General features: G+C 36.8%; 1 protein-coding gene across 2 annotated transcripts; it reads right to left on the bottom strand.

Moving 5' to 3' along the window:
• Positions 1 to 512: 512 nt before the first annotated feature.
• On the bottom strand, positions 513 to 24,220 carry LOC132391767 (transcriptional activator protein Pur-beta-like). 2 transcript variants are annotated; one of them, XM_059965366.1, is made up of 3 exons: positions 22,975 to 24,220; positions 21,208 to 21,302; positions 513 to 5,457 (listed from the first exon to the last, which is right to left on the bottom strand). In XM_059965366.1, the coding sequence occupies exon 1, from the start codon at positions 24,082 to 24,084 to the stop codon at positions 22,981 to 22,983; it is 1,104 nt and encodes a 367-aa protein (XP_059821349.1). In that variant the 5' UTR covers positions 24,085 to 24,220; the 3' UTR covers positions 513 to 5,457; positions 21,208 to 21,302; positions 22,975 to 22,980. The 2 variants fall into 2 exon arrangements, with proteins under 2 accessions (XP_059821349.1, XP_059821350.1); XM_059965367.1 differs by lacking the exon at positions 513 to 5,457 and adding an exon at positions 11,532 to 18,123.
• Between the last annotated feature and the right edge of the window lie 109 nt (positions 24,221 to 24,329).

Genomic DNA, 24,329 nt, shown 5'->3' with positions numbered 1-24,329 from the left:
TGAAAGCTGTTACAGTGAGAAATATGATCCATTAATCTGCTCTTAATGTGGTTGGTTATGAAACAAAGTTTAGGTGCTAGAAAGAATTTAATTCCTCTTAATAGTGTTTTACTTTATGACTCTTATGAGAATTCCATTGGATTACACATATCTTCCAAGGATGCAGTCACGGGTGAGTCTTAACATTTTGTTAGAAATGCAAATTCTTCAGCCACACACGTTATTACTACACTATTATTATGCACATTATTGAGATGTTTCTTAATTCTTTAGCTAAGACTTAGAACATCCAACAATCTTACTCTGAGACAGTAACACAGACCAATGTCTTACAAAAATAATCCGTTTACCTTAAAGGCATTTCATTTTCATTATTTAATTTTCCTACAATGTGTTTCATCTGTTGGACCCTCTGTAGATAGGTGGATTGCTGCGTTTAGTGTAAATCATTTTCATTCATGCTGGACTCCAGTGCTTTTCTCTAAATAGACATAGTCACAGGACCTACAGTCTTCACCAGAACAGATATAACATTTTATTTGGAAGATAACACTTCTGTTGTACTGCTTCAGTACTGAGGCTTTGGCCCAGATCAGCTGACTTATTAAATAAGAGTTTCAAATCAGCAAATAGTCCCTGTCCAGAGTACACTTCAATTTGGAGGAAACAAAGAGATGGTTTAATAACAATAGCATTTTACATTCCAAGGAGTGTTTTGAATCTCCAATAAGAATCAGGCAAAACTTTTTGTTAAATCTTATAACTGTAGTCAACTGGATTAAAACACTGAATGATAAGAGGTAGTTACAATCCATTTGTTACAAACGCAATGGCTCAAACATTGTTCAGTTTATTGGATTTCTGCTGCAAAACAGTGACATCTAGTGAATTCAAATGAACCATGCCTGACAGCTTATAATCAGCTATAACATATTCAGAGCATATGAGGCGTTATGGACCAAGCCCAAATGTGATATCATGAGGACAATGACTAATTGAGGAAAAAGTTGTTTTAAGTACTCAATTTTCTATTTAATAAGACATGCATGAATGTGGTCCCCCAATGTCACAAAAGACTATGGTCAATTATGCAATATTAAAGTTCAATTGCTTCAGTAATGCAGGTCAGTTTGTACTCAGCAAGGCCCTACAAATGTCAATTTAAGCGTTGATGGATAAATAATATCTAGGACACTGGGAACGACCCCTCTGCTTTTCAAAATGGATAAAATAGGATCCTTCATTTTCATCTGAGAGGTCAGACCTGGTCTTTTTTTAAAACGCTTATTTGAGAGACAGTACACCATTATTGTAGAAACCTTCTTTCTTATACTCCAATATCAATCCATATTTTTGTGTTCAAGTCTTCAGAGTGGGAATTGAACCCATAATTTGATTCAGAGACAAAGATGTTGCAACCTGAGCTGAGACAACACTAAGGGGAACTATGAATGGCACTACATAGTATTAGTTCAATTTTGTGCTTATTGAAGTTTTTTTTCTATTACAAGTATATAGTGGTGCTAGTAAAAACTTGGTAGAATTATCTTTATTTCTGCATAAATATGACCTAAAATGTGATCAGAAAAAAATCCAATATTACATGTATTTGTTGGAAAAATATGTGAACATTTGCTTTCAGTAACTGGTGTGACCCACCCCATACAGTGGTAACCTCAATCAAATGTTTTCAGTAACTGTTGATCAGTCCTGTGCATTGGCTTGGATGAATTTTAGGCCATTCCTCCTTAAAAACTACTGCAACTCTGGGATATAGGTGGGCTTCCTTGCATAAACTGCTTGCTTCAGGTCCTTACGGAACATTTCTATAGAATAAAGTCAAGACTTGGCCATTCCAAAATACCAATTTTCTTCTTATTAAACCATTCTTAAGCTGATTTACTCTTGTCTTTCGATCACTCTTGATGCATTATCCAGCTTCTATTATGTTTCAGGTGACGGACTGCTACCCTGACATTCTCCTGTAAAATATCTTGATACAATTTAGAACTAATTGTTCCAATGATTGATTGCAAGCTGTCCACGCCCTGAGGCAGCAAAGCAGCCCCAAACCATAATGCTCCTTCCACCATGCTTCACAGTTGGGATAAGGTTTTGGTGTTGATGTAGAGTGTTCTTTTCCCTCCAAATATAGCAATGTGCATTTCTGCCAAAAAGTTCAACTTTTGTCTTATCTGTCCACAGAACATTGTTCCAAAAGCATTGTAGAACATCCAGGTGGTCTTTTACAAACTTGAAATGTGCAGCAATATTTGTTTTTGGAGTGCAGTGGTTTCCTCCATGGTGTCCTTCAAAGAACACCATTCTTGTTCAGTGTTTTTCTTATGGTGGACACATGAACAGAGACTTTAGCAAGTTCTAGAGATTTCTGTTGGTCTTTTGTTGTTACTCTTGGTTCTTTTTCACCCCCTTCAGCACTGCACATTGTGCTGTTGGTGTGATCTTTGCAGGATGACCACTCCTAGGGAGAGTAGCATCAATACTGAGTTTCCTCCATTTGTAGGCAATGTCTCTTAAACTGTAGACTGATGAACAGTCAGGTCTTTAGAAATGCCTTTGTAGCCTTTTCCAGCTTCATTCATCTCTACAATTCTTCTTCTAAGATCCTCTGAAAGTTGTTTTGATCGAAGTATGGAGCACATAAACAGATTTTTCTTGAGAAGAGCAGGGTCTGTCAGTAATCTGTCTTTGTGTGTCCTATTTTTATAGGACAGGGCACTTCTACAACTCTCACCTCCAATCTCATCCCATTCATTGGCACTTAACTCCAAATAGCTTTTATAGAAGGTGTTATCCCAGAGGTTCACATACTTTTTCCAACGAATACATGTAATATTGAATCATTTTTCTTAATAAATAAATCAACAAGTATAATGCTTTTGTATTATTTATTTAATTGGGTACTCTTCATCTAATTTTAGGACTTATGTGAAACTGATCACGTTTTAGGTCATATTTATGCAGAAATAAAGACAATTCTACAGGGTTCACAAACTTTCTAGCATCACTGTAGGTGTTAAATTTTCACTTATATAAAACAGCTTCATCCAAGTTGCTCTAAGTAACTTTGTGCGTACATACATTGCCCAATTCCAAGGATACATGACATTCAAACATTCTTCACAGTACTAACTGTGCTACTGACAAAATAATTGGGTTCTTTTAAATTCAAGAATTTTGCAACCCACTTCCAGTTTCTTAGTTATTATGTATATGCTATAGGCAGAATAAGCAAATCACATTTGAGAAAGACACAAGACACTGAGGATACACTCATACATCAAGCACTGCAGTGTCTCAAGAATGCAGCTCACCTTCTCAAGAGCAATTAGTTGCTGGCTCAGCCTGCAAAGCCCACATCTCTTGTATGAATTAAAAAGATAAATTGGGCTGGTTCTCTGTGCAATCCTTATCCTTGGGCAGTGTGAAGAGGAATAAGAAATTTGAATGACAGGACAGTTTTAGGCAAAATACATCCAAACATTAGTAGTTGAATACCAGCAGAAGTGAAAATAAAGTGGCAGCAGTCACATCAGGGCATTAGGTTCCCAGTAGAGGACTACAATGTAACAGAGAAATCCAGAAACAGGCAAAACTGCACTCCAGCTTCCTAAAATTCAAAATGGTTGAGAGTTGGAATTTCAACAACATTTAGTCACTTGAATATGAATTTGCTCTTACATATCATGATGTCTCAAGTGCCATCCTTTCTTGACATAATTCTCCTGGATTAGCCATTAGAATTACTATTAATTATTAATCTTCTGAATCCTTGACAATGGTCTTTTAAGTCTTTTCTTAATGATTTATCAGCTGAGTAGTTTGTGGATATGTCCTTGCCAACCTCATTCTGATCGCAATGGGAGTAAACAAAAATTTTACTTGGTGCATTAAACAGAAAGGCCAACATATCAATTGCAATAATTGAGAATAATGCATATCCACATTTTACCATTCCATAATTCAGAAAGCAGTACTAAAGTGATACAAATTGCATTTATATACATATATTTGAATAGATCAGCTTCAGTTATTTTTGTTTTTTTACCCCCTGAGGAATGTGGATTTATATCTAAAATGATATTGATAGAAGTTTCTTCTTTATAAAATTACCTGGTATGAAATAAACTTTTGTAACCTCAGACTAATTATGTGGACTTCATGAACATTACCAAAGCGTTGAACCAAAAGCCTATTAGAAAGACTGCATTGGGATCATGTGGTGTGGCAAGGAGCAGTTGAATCAAGAATAAGCAATAAAAAAAAACCCTTTTCAGGAATGTAAGTTAGTCATTGTAATTCTGACCAAAATGTCATTGGTGTGGACATTTGAAACAATAACAGAAAATATTACCATTTTATTAAAATTATTCTTAATGCAAAATGTGTGGCACATTCAAGGTTCCAGAAGTATGTGATGAAGGATGCACCAAAGCTTGTTACAACCAATTAAAAGGTTCTGTGCAAAGGCCCTCAAACAATGAAAGAGCGTGTTACTCCAGGGCACCACATAAGTGGTGATTCTGCTATAGTTTGAAAACAGGATTTAACACCATTGAATGTATTGACCAAACGACATTATGTTTACTTTTGAAATCTATATAAGAATGTTGAATATGCTCCACCAAACTTACAGACAATATTAATTAGCCACAGTAAATCAATTATCCATAGATTTCATAATCTATTCATTTGATAAGCATTAAAATGTGTAAATTGGGACTAAGGTCATTGATGCATCCAGGCCAATAAAGGCATTTTAATCCAATCATAAGAATCAAACATAATTGGCCACTTGTTTCACAAGACTACTATATTTATTTATTTTACATACAGTATCAAATGCATTACAAACATATCAGCTGCACTAGACCTCAAATTATAAATACAGTTAAGCAATTTCTTACATATATAATAAATACACACTTCATAGTGATATAACATTTGATTTTGAAGACTTCAGGGGAAGAGATCATTTTTCATATAAAAATATTCTCTTAAAATTTAATAAAATAATTTTGCTTCATGGATTGCCTGACTGCTAGAAATGAACATATGGCAAGGATCATATTCAAAAAGGTGTGCAATTTTTGAGTAGGTTATGATACAAATACCACAGATTTTAAACTCAAGATTTATTAACATGTATACAGTTAGGATCTATAGTAGCACTATTAGGAGGAAATGTGTGTGCACTTCAGCAATCATAAACCAGAGACAGAAAATACCCCAAACTATGGGCCTAACTAAAATTGCATTATGCTTAAAAGTAGAACCAAATTGTATATATCTATATATGTGTGTTTATAGGCCTAAAACTTATCAATAACCATTAACCCCATACCTGACTATCACTTCAAATAGCATTTGTTTCTCCTCGAAAAATGATCTCTTCCTTCATAAGGGCTTGATGCTCAACCAATGTAGGCTAACATCCTGCAGTAAAAGAAACACATACAGTCAAGGCTTCAAGATACACAGCAATGGTCTAATCTCCGTTTTTTTTTCGCAGAATTAGCAACTTACAGTCGTACATATGGATTTAAATTGCTCCCACAAGTTTCAGAGGAATGAATCAGCATCAAGCCCCACCTGTTTGTCTCTGACATATCATGCTATCAAGACATCAAATAAAAAGCTGATTTTCTGTGTTTCAATGCACCATATGTTTAAGCATAAAACAAACTGCCTAAAAATCCTTAAATACAACAGTAAATTTTGCTAAAAAGCACACTTCCACTTTTTTTAAATATATTATGTATTTAGGGACATACAATAGTAGAAGATTGGTACAAATGAAATACAAACAGAATGCAACTGCATCTTTATGTTGCAAGGAACCCCACATAAGTAATAATTTTAATATTAATACATGGAAAAAGACTTTCTGTATGGATGCAGACGTTACTGACAGTTTCACATAATAGGCAAACTGATGTGCACTATTAGTTATGAATGAAAGGGCAACGAAAAGACAGGGAAAGCTAATTAAATAGGTAGATGATTAAACCTTGTGTTTTATATAATTTTGATCTACATATTGTAATTAATAGGATGATTTTTAAAAGTAAATGAAACAAAAATTTTACCTGAGAACTTTAAAAATTTTGAATAAAGATAATATCAAAGCCAAATGTTTTAAGTTTACCAAAGCAAGGTTTTAAAAGTATTGAGGAGACAATATAAAGTGCTTGGGACTTCACGTGACTAATTTATGCCTCTATCAATTTACTGTGCAGGTGTTTCTGCTGAAATATAAACTTATTTGCACAGTGACCAGCAAGAGCTTTTTCAAGTATACACATTTAACACACACACAAACACACACACAAATGATACACAAATAGTGCAATTTAATTAGTGCATAAGATCTGAAATGCAAGTCTCATTGATAACATGTTACTGCATTTAATGCTATGTATTAATAATACTGGCAACTAGGCAGTAACAAATAGGATTCCAAATTGTTGGAAACAGAACAGAAAATTAGCCAAGAATTTGAGAAGGAATTTAATATGGAAATTGATTGTAAAACTAGTACTCATACAGGCTATCAACTATAAAAAATAAATCTACCCACTTTCCCGCAGCATGATTTACTTGGCAATTTAAACATTTAAATGTTTTTACAACTCCAGTTTTAATTTCACAAATACACTTTAAAGGGGCTTTTTAGAGTAACATTCAAATTATAAATCCTAAACCTATCAATTAAGTTTCAGTATTTTAAGTACAAGAATGGTTTGATGAAAATGCTAAATTTAGTAAAATAATTTTTTAGTATTTGCTAACAGTAAAGAATTCCGGTAATGATATTACACAAACATTGTGTCAAGGGATTGTATTTTGAGAAGTATAAAATCAGGATGAGATTTTGGTTTCAGACCTGTTGCTGACCAGGATAATTTAGTAATTTGAGGTGCTGAAATAAAAGAAGCAAAATGCTGCATATCAGCACAACATTAAATTCTGGACTTCAGCTGTGAATTTTTAAAAGATATGTTTTGGTATCAGTAAGCCTAATGATAATGCAGATGAAGAGTAAGAATTTATATATAACATGACTACAAACTAAATTATTGTGTAGCAACTGCAGAATTTCATAAAATTGCATATTGTACAATTGATCAGTTAAATGTCCATAAAATCTAAAAATTGTACAAATATCAGCCACATAAACTAAAATTTCATAGAATAAAATAATCTTGCATGGACTACTAAAAAGTTACATTGCTTTATTTAGGCATTTAAAAATAAGTCAGTGCAAACCTTCAAGAATGAAATTAAAATGTGTGCAAAGTTGCAGAATTTTGGCTGTTTAAGCACCAAGAGATTCTGTAACAGCAGAGTAGTGCAACAGTTTGAACAGTGAACTTACTGCCAACTAATCAGAGCTGAATCAGGATAAATGCTGTCATACCTCACAATATATGCAAATTCTAGATATGAAGGTAAAATACTTAAAAGGAGTAGTTATTGGACATAAACTTCATTTTCTCATGCTTTATACAATCCAATAATTTGAAAAAAATTTAGAACAAAATGTGATTCCTTATGCACCCACCACAATAGGCTTTAACTGTGATTAAGTACCATATTCTATTCAAGAGATTGCAAAAAACAGGATGCAGCATTTAAAACTCTTACAACTAATTTCATTCAAAATTTGTCTTTATTACCAAACTTGATAGCACAAATATGATTCTTGCTAATTGAAATGCTATAAAGCTATCACCCTGGATATTCATGAATGGTTGACTGCTAGGTCTTAACAAATTCTTCATAGAATCCCAGAAAAATTAATGACACAGTAAAACTTTTAGACATTGGATCTATACTCACCTAATCCCATCTATCAGCACTGACTTTATAATTCTAAACGTCACAGTTCCTTAAGTACACATTGAAGTCTTTTTAAAAGTGAGGAGGGTTTCTTTCACCCCTTTAAGTGAGTAACAGACCTGTACAACCACTTAGGTTGTTCTACCTCTCTACCAAGTGTAATATTCATTGAGACCTCACAATAATTTTCACCTGTGTGCAAAACAGCTGACAGTTATATCCTGAAGAATTCATTTTGTGCACTGTACAATCAGAAAACAAACAAAAAATCACTCAGATCTCCTTTGCTTTGTTTCCTGTGCCATTCAATATGATAATTACTGATCGTATTGTATACATCCGACCCACCTTCATGCATAATTCCAAACACCTTCTTATCTAAAATTTGAATGATTTGATATATTCAAACAAATTCTATGGGTACCAAGGTAGATAATTCCAAAGATTCAGAACACTTAGATAAAAATATTTTCAAGAAACAAGAATAAGCCTTTCGCTCCTTTTTCATACCCGATTCTACAAAATCTTTTATGGAACTACAGAGGAAACACAAAGGGCTTCAGTCATTTAAAGAAAAATGACCTACTTATTTCCAATTTCTACCTGTGAACATAAATTCTTTTCTGTGCAATTCTAAATACTGACCACCCCTCATAATTTCAAGAACTCATGAACTATTTCTCAAAAAAAATTCTTTTTGATCTCTTGATTCTGCCCAGACATGCTTTAGCTTCAAGATAAATTGTCCTTTGGTCCCATTTCTTTCGCCCAACCCCCCCCCCCCCACCCGAATTGTTAAATTTGCTAACTTCTACTAATGCATGGAAAATAAATAATTCAGAAATGATTAAACCATTGCAACTATGATCCCTTTAGAAAATGTCAAGATGTACATAATGGTTCCAATATGTTTTAGGATTTAATCTCATTAGTGTCTCTAGTCCTATTCATTTCCTATATTTTGGGTTTTTTCTGTAGAGACACAATGTATGCTTTATATCACTGCAATATCCTTATTCACCATTATAGTCCTCTACCTCTGATCTAACGGACCACAGCATTTCAACATTGCTATCATTGATATCTGCCTTCCTACAAAGTTTTTTATATTTTGATGCGTATTGCTAGTTTGATCTTATGATTGTCTCTATTTTGTCTAAAACAGGCCTTGCTAAATTGTGAAATTGACCAATTTACTCTTTTAAGCATGTTTTCTCTAACATTGATCTACTTTCAGCATGCCTTTGCCACAGTGTATCACTTATTCCTCTATGTGCAGGTTGGAGGATTAGCAGTGTATTCCTTTTATGAAGTGTGAATTTTAATATAAATTATGATTTCATTATGCATTTGTTATTGATACATATATTTTAACATCATTCTCCAAAGCATTGTACACAACTTTTCCATCAAGACTACAGCTTCCTTTCTATAGATTTTGGATATATCACTCTTGTACTTAATATAAAATCCCCTATTTTAATCATTCTTCTCCAGAGGATCACTTAATAGAACATTAAGCCTTTGTAAACTGATTTGTGATCTTGTAGTCTATAGCTTAGAAAAACCTTCAGTGCATTCCACAAAACCATCTTCCATACTATCATTATTAAAAATTAGGTTCTCCAAAAAGTTTGATAATTTACTGATTCCTTCATTGCATGAATCTTTAACTTCCCAATTTATATTCTATACACTGCTAGAATAAAAATACTACTGTAAAAAGTGCTTTCAAATTTTGACCTTTTGTATTCCTTGATTATGAATATTTCAACTTACAAAGTATTACTCTAATGCAGTTGAGGACAAGTACCCAAGTACACTGTGGAGTCAATTTATCTAATTCACTAATAGCAAAATAGTGAATTCTTCCTCCCAGTTTGACATTTCAAGTCATTAGAATTTTACTTCGTATCCTTCAAGACAGCTTTAAAGTTCCTCACTAGTTGTGGACAGAAACTCTGGAATAATCAAGGCTAGTTATACTAGTTATAACACTACACTGGATGTAATTAATAAAAGTGAAAAAGCAATAACTCTGAACAATGTGAATGAAGTTAGTGCTTAAAATGTTACGCTGATAGTCCACTGCTCGTTAGAAAGGGAAATTATGTTGCAATGGAAAATGCACAAAGGATTAAGTATATGGTTAGAAAATTAAATTCAACAGAATATGCCCAGTTTGATGATGAGCCAAGAAAACACTGTGGTAAAGCATGAAAGAAAGCAAGGTGGCTGCTGGATCTGCTTAGTGTCAATATACTCAAGGCCACCCATAGCTGTTTTGAACATTTCTTAGTGTTTTGGGAATATATCAAGCAGTTTTCCTCTGGGCCTTGAATGAGTACTTAAGTATAAATCTTCCCAGGGTGCCATGATTAAACATGATAGCACAGCATCTCCAGGATTACATTATTATGTACATCGTCTATATTTTTTGAATGACAGTTTGCAAGACAATCACAATAGAGCTTTCCTCTTCAATATTCTTGGACATATGCAGCCTCAGCTTTGCATTCCACCTAATTATTGTAACCTTTTTCCCCTTTGTTAATGAAGAAAACATCTCAAAGGTGATTCTATATCCATTAGTCTTTGAGAATTCACTGAGAACAATAGTTTCCTCAGCTTTGTCTTAAATAGGAGAAATAGCAACCCCTTTACAAGAGTAGACACTCACTCTGTCAAGGTCTTTCATGGACTTGTATTTGTATTTGATGATAACACTGAAATGGTCCCTTGTGTATTAACTGCTAATGAAACTGTAGCAATTTCAGAAATTTCTTTTGATGCATCTTTAGGCTCCTTTGAATAAGATTTCTGAGCTCTGAAATAGAGCCAGAACTTTTACATTGAAATTAATTGGAAAAATCTTTCAATATTTTGCATTAAACATTATACCAGAATACATACAGTACTCTGTAAAATTCTTAGGCACATATATAAAGCTAGGGTGCCTAAGACTTTTGCATAGTACTGTCAACTTGGAATGAAGAGCGAGTTTGTATGTTGGGAATGGTGAGGATGGAGTGCTGCAGGAGCGACTTGGGACAATTGGCAGAAGAATGCCAGGGAGGGGTGTGGCACAGGCGCAAACACACCCAGCCATGAGACAGCAGGCAAAGTAAGTTGATTCCAAACAATTGGTTTATTGACAAATCAAACATGGAGAAGTCTCTTTGGTGCCTCTTAGTCATTCCCCCCGCCTACCCCTTTTCCTAAGCATGAGTCCTCCTCCCTTCCTACTCAGCTGACCAGAGACCAATATCAGAATCAGGTTTATCATCACTTACATGTGCCATGAAATTTGTTGTTTTCTTGCCGCAGCAGTACAGTGCAATACATAGAATTACTGCAATACTGTGCAAGTGCCTGAGGGACCCTAGCTAATATATATGTGTCTAAGACTTCTGCACAGCACTGTAACTCTAGTTCAAGGAATACCTGCACTAATTGACTTAATCATGGATTTATTCACCAATGATAATTAAATATCACTATTTTTAAATGGTACGAAAGGAAAATCAAGATGTACAAAAAAGCTGGGTGAACTCAGCAGGTCGGGCAGCATCCGTTGAAAGAAGCAGTCAACGTTTTGGGTCGAGGCCCTTCGTCTCAACCCGAAACAGTGACTGCTTCTTTCAATGGATGCTGCCTGACCTGCTGAGTTCATCCAGCTTTTTTGTATGTCTTGATTTGACCACAGCATCTGCAGTGTACTTTGTGTTTATGAAAGGAAAATGGTTGTCATTGCAGAGGATTTGGGGGTGGAGTGGAATGCTAAGGAGAGAAGGGCACTGGGAGGTTGAAAAAGGTTTGAGCTGTTTACTTTCCAGGTTTTGGCATTACCGACAATCCTAGTTTTTACTTGCAGGATTTAGACTGAGGAATGAAGAAATTAAATGCATGAGCCAGGTGGTGTGAATTGGATAGGAAACTGGAGCTGATAGTACTCCCAGATATCTACTTTCCTTGTATTTCTTGATCATCAAGCTGCAAGAGCGCACTGCTTGAAATACCTGGATGAGTAACTGCAGTATTATATAGACAGTACTTTGTGCTCTAAAGCTAAGTGCAATTAATGTTAAAGGTAGTGGTTGAGTTGGAGTTTCCTTACGTAGGCACAGGGAAAATATTCCATCACTCTTCTTACAAGGCTTGTATTAAAACTATTAAAACTTTGAATAGATGGCCAATTACTTCTTACAGTGAATCAATCCTTTGATATGCTCTTGTAGTAATTGTATTATGTAGATGGCTTTATAGTTAGTTTCTAGTCAACAGTGACTCCCTGGATATCAATGAAGGGAGATGTAGACATGGTAATACATTTATCGTTGGGCTCTTTTGAGGCATCAACATTACTTGCCACAGATCAATCCATGCATGAATGTTATCTAGATCCTGCAGCCTCCAGCTGTATAATATTCTACTTAGTAAGTCACCTGTGCATCTGAAGATAGATGTACAGAAAATCACCTTGAGAAATCTTAGTGATATTGTGTGCTTGGAAATGACTGAATTCATCATAACCATCGTCCTTTGTATCAAGTACAACTTCAAATGCTGTTCCTCTTGCTGATTCTTTAGTTTTACTCGAGTTCCTTGATGTCACATTGTCAAAGGCAGCCATTCAACTCAACTCTGCAATTCATCATGCTTTAACTGAGTGGGTTTTGACATGGAGTTTATAGATGAGTAAATGCTGCTTGGAAGTACACAGAATGAAGCACCAACACTTTTTTTGATGTTCAGATAGATACAAATGTGGCAGCTCTGAGGAAGAATCCCTGGACTAAATTGTTAAACTGGTTTCTCATTCAGTATGCTACATTGATTCAAGCTCTTACGGCATTTTTTTTTGTTTCAGATTCCAGCATCTGAAGTTTATTTTTCGGTATAACCTCCATTTGTATCCACCCCTCTTCCCCACACGTTTCTTTTTCTGTCATTCTGCATCACAATCTGGTATGGAGGGGGGGGGGGGGGGCACTACTGCACAGGATCAAAGTTGCTGAAAGTTGTAAATCAGTCTGCTCCATTATGGGTACTAGCCTCTGTAGTATCCAAGACATCTTCAACGAGCGGTGCCCCAGGAAGGTGGCGTCCATCAGTAAGGACCCCACCACCTGGGACATGCTCTCTTCTCATTGCTACCATCAGGAAGGAGGTACAGAAGCTTGAAGGCACATACTCAGTGTTCAGGAACAGCCTCTTCTCCTCTGCCATCCCATTTCAAAGAGGACATTGAACCCATGAACACGACCTCACTAATTTAAAAAATTTATTTGTTTTTGCACTACTTTACATTAACTATTTTATATACATATATACTTCTTGTAATTGTGTTTTTTATATGTGCATGTATTGCATTGGACTACTGCTGCAAAGTTAACAAATTTCACACAATATGCCAGAGATATTAAACCTGAAATTCCCACAGCTCCAGCACCCTCTTGTAAAAGAACAGGTAATATCCCAGATTCCTTTCAGTCTTTCTAAACATCACTGCTTCATTAAGCAGTATGATCACTGACTTGCATCTTGTGGTCCCAGACATTGTAGCAGAAGCAAAAGAGTTACAGATGGGACTGAGGTCATGACAGTGTTGGGATGAAAACAGTTCATTATTAGAAGATGACACAACCTACAAATCCTAAATATTTAAAGATATACATATACTTCATTTTTATAAACAATTCTGTTGAACAATTATGCTGCTAACCAAGGGGTACTATGTGAAATTGAAGCATAGCTCATGATTGTGTTTCTTATGTTTTGAACTATAAATATTGCCGGGGACATGAGCTTTCTACTCTTATTCCCAAGATACTTCTCAAACCACTTTTACATGTTGACATTTCAAGCCATATTTTTCTTCTTTTGTTACCAACATCTTTATTGAAGATGTTATTCCTTCACCTTTTGTACATGCTTTTTAAAAGTTAAGTACTCTAGAATATCTACTACCTGTACTTCTGTCAGTCACTATGCACAGCCATATATTCAGAATGCATTGGGGGAAACCTACTTATTTTCACTATTACTTCATTTACAAACTGCTTACAATATTATGCTGATGTGAACCCTATTATCACTGCAAATTAACATTTTAACAATTTAGTTATTCTCACTGAAATTACAACTTTGCCATGTATTTCACCACTTAAGTTTACCACGCTCCAACCCTTCTAATCTACCTGCTGAAAATTTAAACCCTCATCTATTACTCTAGTTATTTGGTACATTGGGACCTGGTTCAGTGTAAGTGGAGCCAGTCTCAACAGAACAGCTTTTTTTTTTAAAAATGTGCAGTATCCTACTAATCAAACGTTCTCCCCTTCCGCTCCCAGGGCAATTCCTCGCTATGCATTCAAACTATTGATCAATTTGTATCTTATTTCTATAAGCTTCAGACAACTACCGAGTGATCTAATTGAGATGCTAAGTCAAACTTTCTTAGAACTGCATTTATTTATCCAAAGTGGCCATAGTGTCAGCGTCACTGTGGTCATTTCCTCTTTAAACTATGTTCTCCAAATACAATACCATAGTTTAAAAAAAACAGCTATTTTAGCACTGCACAGGGGTTAACTTACCACTTTGATCATCATACCCTTTTCCTAAACACTAATCACACAGGTACTCAAGCGAAGGGACCGGACTGTCTTCTAGAATGATGTGCAGTTATTTTTTTTTAATTGTAGATGTCTCAAGAATGAAAGTTTAAGTCCATAGCTTGCTACTTTTGACCCAGTGTTTCTCAAGATGACAACACTGACTGAGATACGATTATCCAAGACTGCCAAGCTATACACCAACTCCCACCTGACAACTGCGAGACACCATCCGTGTGCAAATGTTTGATTCTATGAAAGGTTATACAATTAAATCTATTTAAGTTTCTTTGAATATTTTAACTGATTACTTCATCTTGTTTAAGATCCAAATATATTAAACTTGTAATAGACTGCAGCTGCTGCCTATGTACGATGTTCCAAACTGTTCCAAGTTCCAACTTATCCCTACCAAGCTGCCCACAGACTTAACAGCTCAGGACTCCCAATATTCTTTCTTGCTGTCTTGTTAAAGTACACAAACAGTAACCAGACAGATCATCTTGCAAACTTAAGATGTTTTTTTGTAAACCATGAGCAATAATTTGCAAACCACAGATGGGACCACAACACATAACTTACACACTTTATTTTGAAACATATGTATCAGTAAAAGTTTGCATATTAAATGGACAGATACTCCTGTTTAGGTTCAATACAAGCACAGCTGGCAGTTATTTATGATTTGAAAGGACACACACACACACACACACGCATCTGGAAATTATGGAGTTTATTTTTGCATCTTTGGCTGTACTCTGACAAAGTACACATTTATGAGATTCAAATTCTCAAATAAGAATTGGAAAGCGGATCCCTTCAGTTTTCTGGGCTTAATTCAGAAAATTTATGTATGAAATATGCTCATTTGGCAGCATAACAGTATGGAAGTGCAAGAGGTAGATTTACACTTCTAATCTACAAAGGATATTTTCTGGATCTCAAAAATAAGAGGGTCTAGTAAGCAATATAGATGGAGACAGGGAAAGATATTAGCAAGTATCAAATATTTAGTTTATCTCCTAGTATGGCAAGTACACACAGCAAGTAAAATTGCCAATGAACAATAACAGAATAAAACAATAAAAAAGCCAGCATTAAATGTTGGAAATGTTTAAAAAAGGCTAGATTTAATTTACTGATGGCACTTGGGTTGTGTCGCTGATAGAAACTGTTTCATAACCACAACTGAAGATTAAATGGTTTCCAAAATGAGTGGCTGATCCACATGCCAAGTTAATGGATGGATGGATGGATGAATGAAAAATCCACCCCAGAGATGGATTATTAATTTCAGGGAATTTTGTGGCAGCATATGACAGATGTTCCTTGAGCTCCACTCATTAAAATTGTTATCAAGATATCATGTACCATAATGGAAAATATTTGCTTTATATCAAATGCCTTGTATCACATGCCAGTTTATTTTTTTTTTGAAGTGCTAAGCAAACACAAAAGGGAAGCCATCTAATTTTAATTGTTTGTGAAATCCCCTTTTAAACTACAAATTATAGACTTTTATATTCACAAAATAAAATGCATAATTTTACTCTTCTTAGAACTCTGCAATAAAATCTAAGGTCAGTAGAAGATTAAGATCTAGATTTGTAGATTTCCCCTCTCAAGCACAAATGCAGCATGGCATTCCAGCAAATACATATGTAGACAAAATGATTTGCATTACAAGGTGGCATGACTAAATAGCATGCAATATTTTTATTCCCAATATCTTATTAAAAATGAAATATACATAACCCAAATACAGGCATGTTCTATAGAGAGCGCTGTAAAACCAATGTTGGCCAAGCCCCATGCCAGCACCTATTGGGATGAGGAAGGCCTATCTATCTCACTGCTCCCCTTTCTGACCCAGGGAGCAAGGTGTGGACTGCAAAGGGGTCATTTGCAGCAGGGTAAAGACACCACACCCTAAGAGCTCTAAAGCCTCTGACAGCTACAAAATTGGGAGCAGGTATTGCTAGGTGTAAAAGCAGTCAATTTTAATTGTTTTTAAACTCTCACATTCAGAGGCATTTAAAAATATTAAAATTGAAAGTAAAATTAAAACACTAAATTATAAAAAAAACTGAAAAGGAGTAACAACAATGCCCCTTTCCTTCAAGTCTCTAGGCCCCATTGCTCAAATCAATGGAGACTTTAATTCTGCACCAAGTACTGCCACTGACCTCTATGTAAGTCCAATATTGTAACAACTTGAGGGATTTGGTCCTTCAAATCTTTATGTTCCCATCTTTCACATTTCATTGTACAAGTTTCAGTACTTTAGTTTCAATGCCCAAATGCTGGTGCATAAGCCAGCCCAATGATTAATTCAAATCTCTCCCACTCCACATCAACTCAATCACTATCTACATAAAATGCTATTCTTGAATATAATGTTTAAAGTGTAATCCAATTAACCAAAAAACAAAAAAATCCACCCAGAAGTAGTATCAGCATTGATTGCTGCAAGAAATTGCTTCCCAATATTTTTCAATGTTGACTCTTTGATAGTGCAGCACTAAGAGCCATAGACCTTTAAACCTAATGGATAAACATAATCAATTTAAAATGTATATAATGCACACTATTGTAGAAAAATGTGATTGAACAAAAAGATACTCTTATCTATTGTAAACTTCAAATGATGAAATTGACATCATGCAAGTGTTTCATATATAAGCAGATTAATAACCTTGTGAAAATACAACATATAGCTCAAAGCAAAAACAAAAGCTATTTCAAAAGACTGAAAATTAGCATCTTGATTTGTAGATCTTCAGACAAAAGTCAAATTGAAATCACCAATGACATGCCAAACAACGAAATAATAACACCATAATTTCACCAATGGGTTTGACCTGATTAAATGTCCTGAAACATCAGTAAACTAAATATTTGTATCAATAGATTAACTGATTTCCCTCTCCTAAAAACAACTCCATCACAATGGACATATTTAATTGTACACTCAATAAATGAATGAACAAGAATAAAGTTCTAAAAGATTTCTAAATGCTTTTCAAAAAAGGAAAAAGTGTCTAGATTGCAAAGAATACCCAAATTCTATTGCCTTTCACACAATTGTTGACTAAACATATATACCACAGAGCATGCCTGCATAAGGCATTATAGTTTCTTCACAAATCAAACCCTATACCTAATTCACCATAGCTTTGAATGTCAGATGAGCAAATATCTCCTCACTTGGAGCAGTACAAAATGCAAGGAACTGCCACAGTTGTAGAATGACAATGTCAGGATGCATACAATTGGTACATAATTGTACATGAAATTCAGAGCAGCAACTTTCCGATACATATCATTTGGATCTACATTTTTCACCTTAATCTGCACTGCTTAACACATACAACTGCACTATCAATCCATATGCGGTGAGCAGTGCAAACTAACAGGCAAAAATGTGCTTATTTCACTTCCATTTAAAAAGGTGACTACATGTCAAATCCAATTATAAAATCTAATAGAATAATAAATTTGGGGGGGTGCAGAGGGGAGGCAATGGAAGAAACTGCAACAAATTCTACTCAGATTGGGCCAATAAGTAAGGAATGTTTAGAACCAAATCAAATTAGAAGCAGAAATAGAAAGCGCTGGGAATGCTCAGCAGGTCAAGCAGTGTCTGTGGGAAGAAAGAAAGCATTAATGTTTCATTTTCTGAACTTAACTGCTTCAGATTTGTAAAGTAAGAAACTGCAGACGCTGGAAAAATGAAATTTTTAAAAATCCAGAAAATACTTATTAGCTCCTGAAGTATCTAAAGGAGATCAACATTTAAAAAAAAATCAACTGGAGAGCTGAGAAAACTGGCATATTTTAAACTGCAGAGATGGGGAAGACTGGAGAGAGCAAAGCAAATTATCTGTGGAGACCACTGCCCAAGTAACTTAGTTGATTTTACTGGTGTTGAGGAATGGAAAATGAATGCTGAAAAGTTATAGCTTAGAACAAACAAGTAACAAGATATTGGAACTTTGCATGGCAGAACAGAGTAATTTCAAGAAATCTGAATTAAATGAGAATGCTGGGAATACTCTCATCACCAAGTAGCATTCGCAGGAAAAAAAAATGAATTAGTGTTACAGGTAAATATCTGATAGCAAACACATTTATCTTTGAACAAAAACTTCCAGTTTTACATTTCTAAATTACAACTAGGTAACTGTACCACTCAAATTAATTGAATGCAAAAGGAACTTTCATTTTACCAGTTTCAGATAACTTCATAGGCCAGGAAACCAAGTGTATCCTAACTTCCTGTGTGATTTAGTTGATACTGGGATTCTTTCAAACTTTAACTGCCTTATATTGTGAAATAGCCCAATTCGTGCTACATGGCCTAAATTAAAAGCAAACTATGAGACAAAATAAGAGAATACTTAATTAGAGGAGTAATAATGAAAGATATGAAACAATCCACAGCCTATAAATTCCTATCCCATTAAAAAAACAGTACACTAGAGAAAAATAAAACCAAGACATGATATATTAAAGAATGATCATCAGTATGCTTATCACACTGAGCATAAATAAGAAAGGTAAAAAGTTACAAAAAGATGTGGAAGATAATGAAAATGTTATTTTGTTACATAGCTGCTACCACAAATAATATAACTACTGCACTGTTGGTGGTAATATATTGTCTGATGATGTTTGGCAAGTTCTATCAATTTTTTTTAATTTATGACCTATTGTACTCCAGCTAATTATTACTATTAAATAGCAACTTAATTCCCCAAAGGAACTTTTACTTATATTAATTATCTGCAGTAAAAATGGTTCATAGGAATTTCTCGTCTATTCTTACACTTAAGATTGTATTGCAACCATTAGAATTACTTCCATTATAAAGGAACCTTTATATAAACTAAGTACACTATAAAACAAATCTTTTCATTTAGATAGCTCTGATTTGACTGCAGCAGAAACAGGACAATTAAAGGCTCAAACATGTAATTCTCTGCTATGTTCAGTGCCCATGTGCAATATACTATCTGACAAACACACAATGATAGCACTTTGTATTTCAATCAGTGCTACATTGTGGCATTACTATAGGGTTATAGTTACAATTTCTTTACACCAAGACACATTAAATTCAAGTGACATGATAATGAATAATATCACACATTCCCAAGCAATTTGTTTTGAGAAAACTATAGGAAATTTCTCAAAACACTAACAGATTAAGTACTACACCAGGAGAGAGGTGCCAAATACTTCCCTCAAGGAGAGTTCCTCCACTGTTCCCAGAACAAAAAAAACCTGTATAACTTTATAACACCAGTTAAATGACCACTTTGCAAAAGAAATCAAAGGGTGACATTCTATGCAAACTAACTTTACTTCCACTGCTATAGAAAATGTAGAATATAGCTCTAACTTTTAAAATAAAATTATTTGGATTGTCATTTTATGCATTTAAGTGACAATTTAGAATAGTCACATTTTACTGTGTTTCCTTGCAATTGTCATATGCAAAGGTTGAGTTGCAAGAACTTAAGGGCTTTGGCTGCAATATGAGGGCATATTTGCAGGTTAATAGTCTGTACTGACTAATAATCTTTTATAATACATTTAGTTATTTAAAGACAGCAATGGAGTAGTGCAAATATATTAGGCTGCAAATAATTCCAACTGATGTTATAAAGTTACATAATGTGCCTTTGTTAATAGGTCACAGTGCAAAAAAGCTGTCATAACACTATTGAATACCTTGTATGGGGTATTAATGTGTATCCATTAATCAAAAATTTCTAGATATGTTGGTAACTTCTACTTGTTAATGCCAAGGATTAATCTTGTGCACCCAGTATTCATGACTCACATCGTTAAAAAAGGTAGCAGCAAAGCAATTCCATACTTATGACAAATCCATTGGTGGTATTGAATGCTTTTGGCTCTTCATTTATGTGCCCTTGTGATGCAATTAGTACAATTTGTCATTTTGTTTCAATAAATGACAGCACTGCAATGAAGTGGCTGCCTAGGTGCAAATCTAAACTACTAATCAATGGTCATCTCCAGTTGATATAGGGAAAATTGCATAGCACCCAACAGCTATTCTTTTAAAGTGCAAAAATATTAAAGGCTACCAAATACCTATCACAGTTATATGTGTCAACGATGACTCTCTCTACCCATAACCGTGTCCTAATAAAAAGGAAGAAGAATTGTATGCATTCTTATATTCCAGACAACTCTGGGGCAAGCCTTTGGCACACCAGTCTGTGGTTATTTCCATGGTTAAATCAGTATGTATGGAATAAAGTATTTATAATGCACTTTTTGTTGGTTATAAATTAGTCAATGTGCAATAAATAAACCAAACTGAGCTATTAGGGAATTATTGCCTACTTAAAACCCTATTACTTTACCAATAGGGGAAAGGTTCTGGGGAGGAAGGGTTTAAGGTGAGGTGGCAAAAGATTTGTACTGGATTCTGTGCACATTGTACTAACCAGTATTAAATATTTCAGAAACTACTGTTCAAATTTTGTAAACTGAAGATCACAAACATAGATAGACATGCAAAATGTAGATCACATTTTGTGCTGATGTGAGTATTATGTTGCCATATTATATGACAACCACAGATTTTGATAGCTTAAAAGCTGTACAAAAGCTTGATTCTTTCAGTAAGACAATGGGCCTGAGGCTCATTTGCTGTGAATCAAGTGAAATAAGTTGGTACAACTTTACTTACAGCAGGCAGGCTGTAACTGTTCACGTAGAGTAGATGCACATTTTTCCGTGAAGGTTTTAACGAGAAGTCAGTCTTATTTCTGTTGGTAGGTTGTACTGAAAAAGACAAAGTAACTCAATGCTCATTTGTAAAATTAATTTTTCCAAAAATTCAGATGGCGTTTTCAAAATGCAAATGACAACCAGAGAAAATGAACTCCTTTATGAAAACCTAAACTGAGTCCATTTAAAGTATTTTGTTTCTTCGAGGGACAGACTAAAAAAATAAAATTGGTAAAAATATTTCTTTTACATTGCACAAGCATTTCAGCAGAGGAAGAATAAAGGAGAGGTATGATAAGAGGATGAAGACAGGTGTCAAGGACTTCAGGGAGATTATTGACAGAGAAAGAAGAGAAGAAAGATGATGTGTGGTGAGATGAAAAGTAGAGATGAGTGTTGCAAGGTTGTTTTTATAATGTAGGACAGGGAGAGGGAAAGTGGAATAGGTAAGGATGGAACAGCTGGGTAAGAGATGAGGTTGCTGAAGCAGATGAGGATGCATGGAAATAAAGTAGTGAGGTTGAGGGTAACACAAGAGGACATGGATAGGAGATAGTGAACAGATAAGGAGGAAGAGTGCCAGACTGGGTGAAGTATGACTTTGGGGAAAAGGTTCCATACCAAAATTTTTTAGGGGGGGGCAGGGGAGAAAGAGGGTGTCCTGAGAAGGAAGAGAATGGAGTAGGAATGAGAATATACTGAACCAACACATAGGAGGAAGGAGTAAGCTGAATGGTGTTGAGGGTGAGAATGGTGATGACTATCAATAGGAAACTACAAAAGGAATAGCAGGGGAGGTATGACATTCTGCAGTTTAGGTGATGCCACTGTGAAGATATTGACTTTGGGATAGGTCAGGTGGTTGGGGTATGAGACCAAGGAGTCACAGATGAAAATGTGATTGGATAATGATGGAGGATGAAAGGCAGCAATTAAGTTTCGATGGTGTGGTTGAATGGTAATCGATGGGAAGAAGGGTTTGACGATGACTGGGATTGGAAATTGAGAAGTAAGCATTAGTGAAAGTCAAGGCATGGCTAATACAGCCAACAATAAACAGTTAAAAGTGAATGAGAACTGGGAAAGGGGAGTAATCTGAATACAAAACTTAAGCTGCAAGGTAACTGACTGAATGGGAGTTGGAGATGGTCGACAGGCAAACTGATGACAAAGCTAAAACTAACTGTATGGATAAAAAATGTTACAGTGGGTTAAAGAAAATATTGGTGAGGAGTGTGAGTGGAGTTTATGGGTGTTAGGTCTAAGTACCCAGGGCTAAAAGCGTGTGGAGGGCAATGACCATACATGGCACTGAGAGATGTCTGGGGGTGAAAGGACAGGAAAATAGAGAAGAGATGGTGACTGCTCTGGAATGGAAGGGGGAAGGTGGTAAAAGGGGGATGAGAAATGGTGATGGGAGGACAAACAGCAACCCAGAAGAGGTGGTGATGAGTAGGAATTAGCAACAGGAGCAAAAGGCAAATAGAGTGGCTGCCAGGATAATGACATGACAGTGCTAATTGGAATAAATACAGAAAAGATGAAAAGGACAGCAATTTGGCAGGAGGGGTAACATGGTGATCCAACGAGCGAAGACAGCAGGATTGCAGTTATGGGAGGGGAAAATGACTGGGATGGCAATTGGGCAAGGAACAAAAGTAGCAGGATAGGAACACTGGAAGTGATTTCAGAGTTAAAGTAGAAATGATAGCAAAAGTTTAAGTACTGGATGTCAGTCTTCCTCTTCTTCCTCTTCACTGTTCGCCACTGTCTCCCTTGACAGCTCGGCTCTCCTGTCCCTGCGTTTCTCCTGGATTGCCCTCATCTCCTCGGCGTACCGGATGAAGTTATCGCCGAAACGGGCCCAGGCTTTGCTGGGGACGGTGATGGAGTGGCGGTAAGCCGGCTTGACTTCGCTCACTCTCAGAAACACCCCGTAGCGATTGGAGCCGACGTCGAAAAAGAACCTCTTGTTGTCAACGGGCACAGAGGTCCCTTCGGGCAGCTCTGGCGGCACAAGAGCTAATGTGCCGTCGCCCAGATCGCCGCTTCCGCCTCCCGGACCTGGCCCGCCGCCAACGCCAAAATCCTCGATCAACCGAGCCAAAGCGTCCCTAAACTCGATGAGGCCTTGGGCAGGGAGGGCGATGGTCTGTCCCTGTCCCGAGTAGCCCCAACCCGGGCCTCGGCTCATGGTCTGGCGGATGCGCAAGAACCGGCCGCGCTGGTTTTCCTTCAAGTCTAGGTAATACTTGCGGTTTTCCCGCACTAGGTACTCGCTTTTCAGAACCCGCTGCGGCGGCACCTCCCCTGGAGCCAGCGGGGCCCGAGCTTGTGGCTGGGCTTGGATCGGCGGGTGGAGGTGGTGATGGTGGTGCGGCGGCGGAGGCCTGCGGGAACTGGCGTCGCCAATTCCTCCTCCGCCGGGCCCGAGTTGCGCGTAGTGTTCGATGAAGTCGCCCAGCCGGTCGCGCATCTCGGCCGCCAGCGGCATGGAGACGGTGAGCCGACTCTTTCGGCCCGCTGTGCCCACCTCGGCAATCTTCAGGAAGCGGCCTTTGGCGTTCTGCTTGACATCCAGGTAGAAGCGCTTGTTCTGGATATCCACCCGCTTCGAGGCCAACTCCTGGGTCTGCAGTAGCAACGGCGGCGGCGGTGGGGGTCCGGCAGTAGGCGAGGCCTCATCCGCCGCCTCCTCATCCTCCCTGGCCGCTGCTGTGCTCTCTTCTTCTCCTTCGGGGAGCGGGTCTGGAGGCGTTAACGGAGAGTCCTGGAGCACGGCGGCCTCGGCCGGCGCCCCACTCTCACTCTCACCCTCACTGTCTCTGTCCGCCATGAAGGGCTGGCGAGAATTCCCGGCCTTCTCGAAATCGGGTAAACTCCCTGCGCGGACCCGCTCGCGCCGCTACCCGCCAACCGCCGCCGCTCGCGCCGCTACGTATGCTCGCACGCGGCGTGAGAGCCCCAGGCGGACGGAGAACGATCCCGCCCCCGTCACCATGACGACAGGCGGCGTCTGGCCTTCCGATCGAAACCCTGTGAAGTAGCCCGCTCAATCGAGCACTCAAGAGGGCGATATGG

This window comes from Hypanus sabinus, chromosome 3, assembly GCF_030144855.1.
Source record: "Hypanus sabinus isolate sHypSab1 chromosome 3, sHypSab1.hap1, whole genome shotgun sequence".
Classification (NCBI taxonomy): Eukaryota; Metazoa; Chordata; class Chondrichthyes; order Myliobatiformes; family Dasyatidae; genus Hypanus; species Hypanus sabinus.
This window is presented reverse-complemented; position numbering and strand designations above follow the sequence as displayed.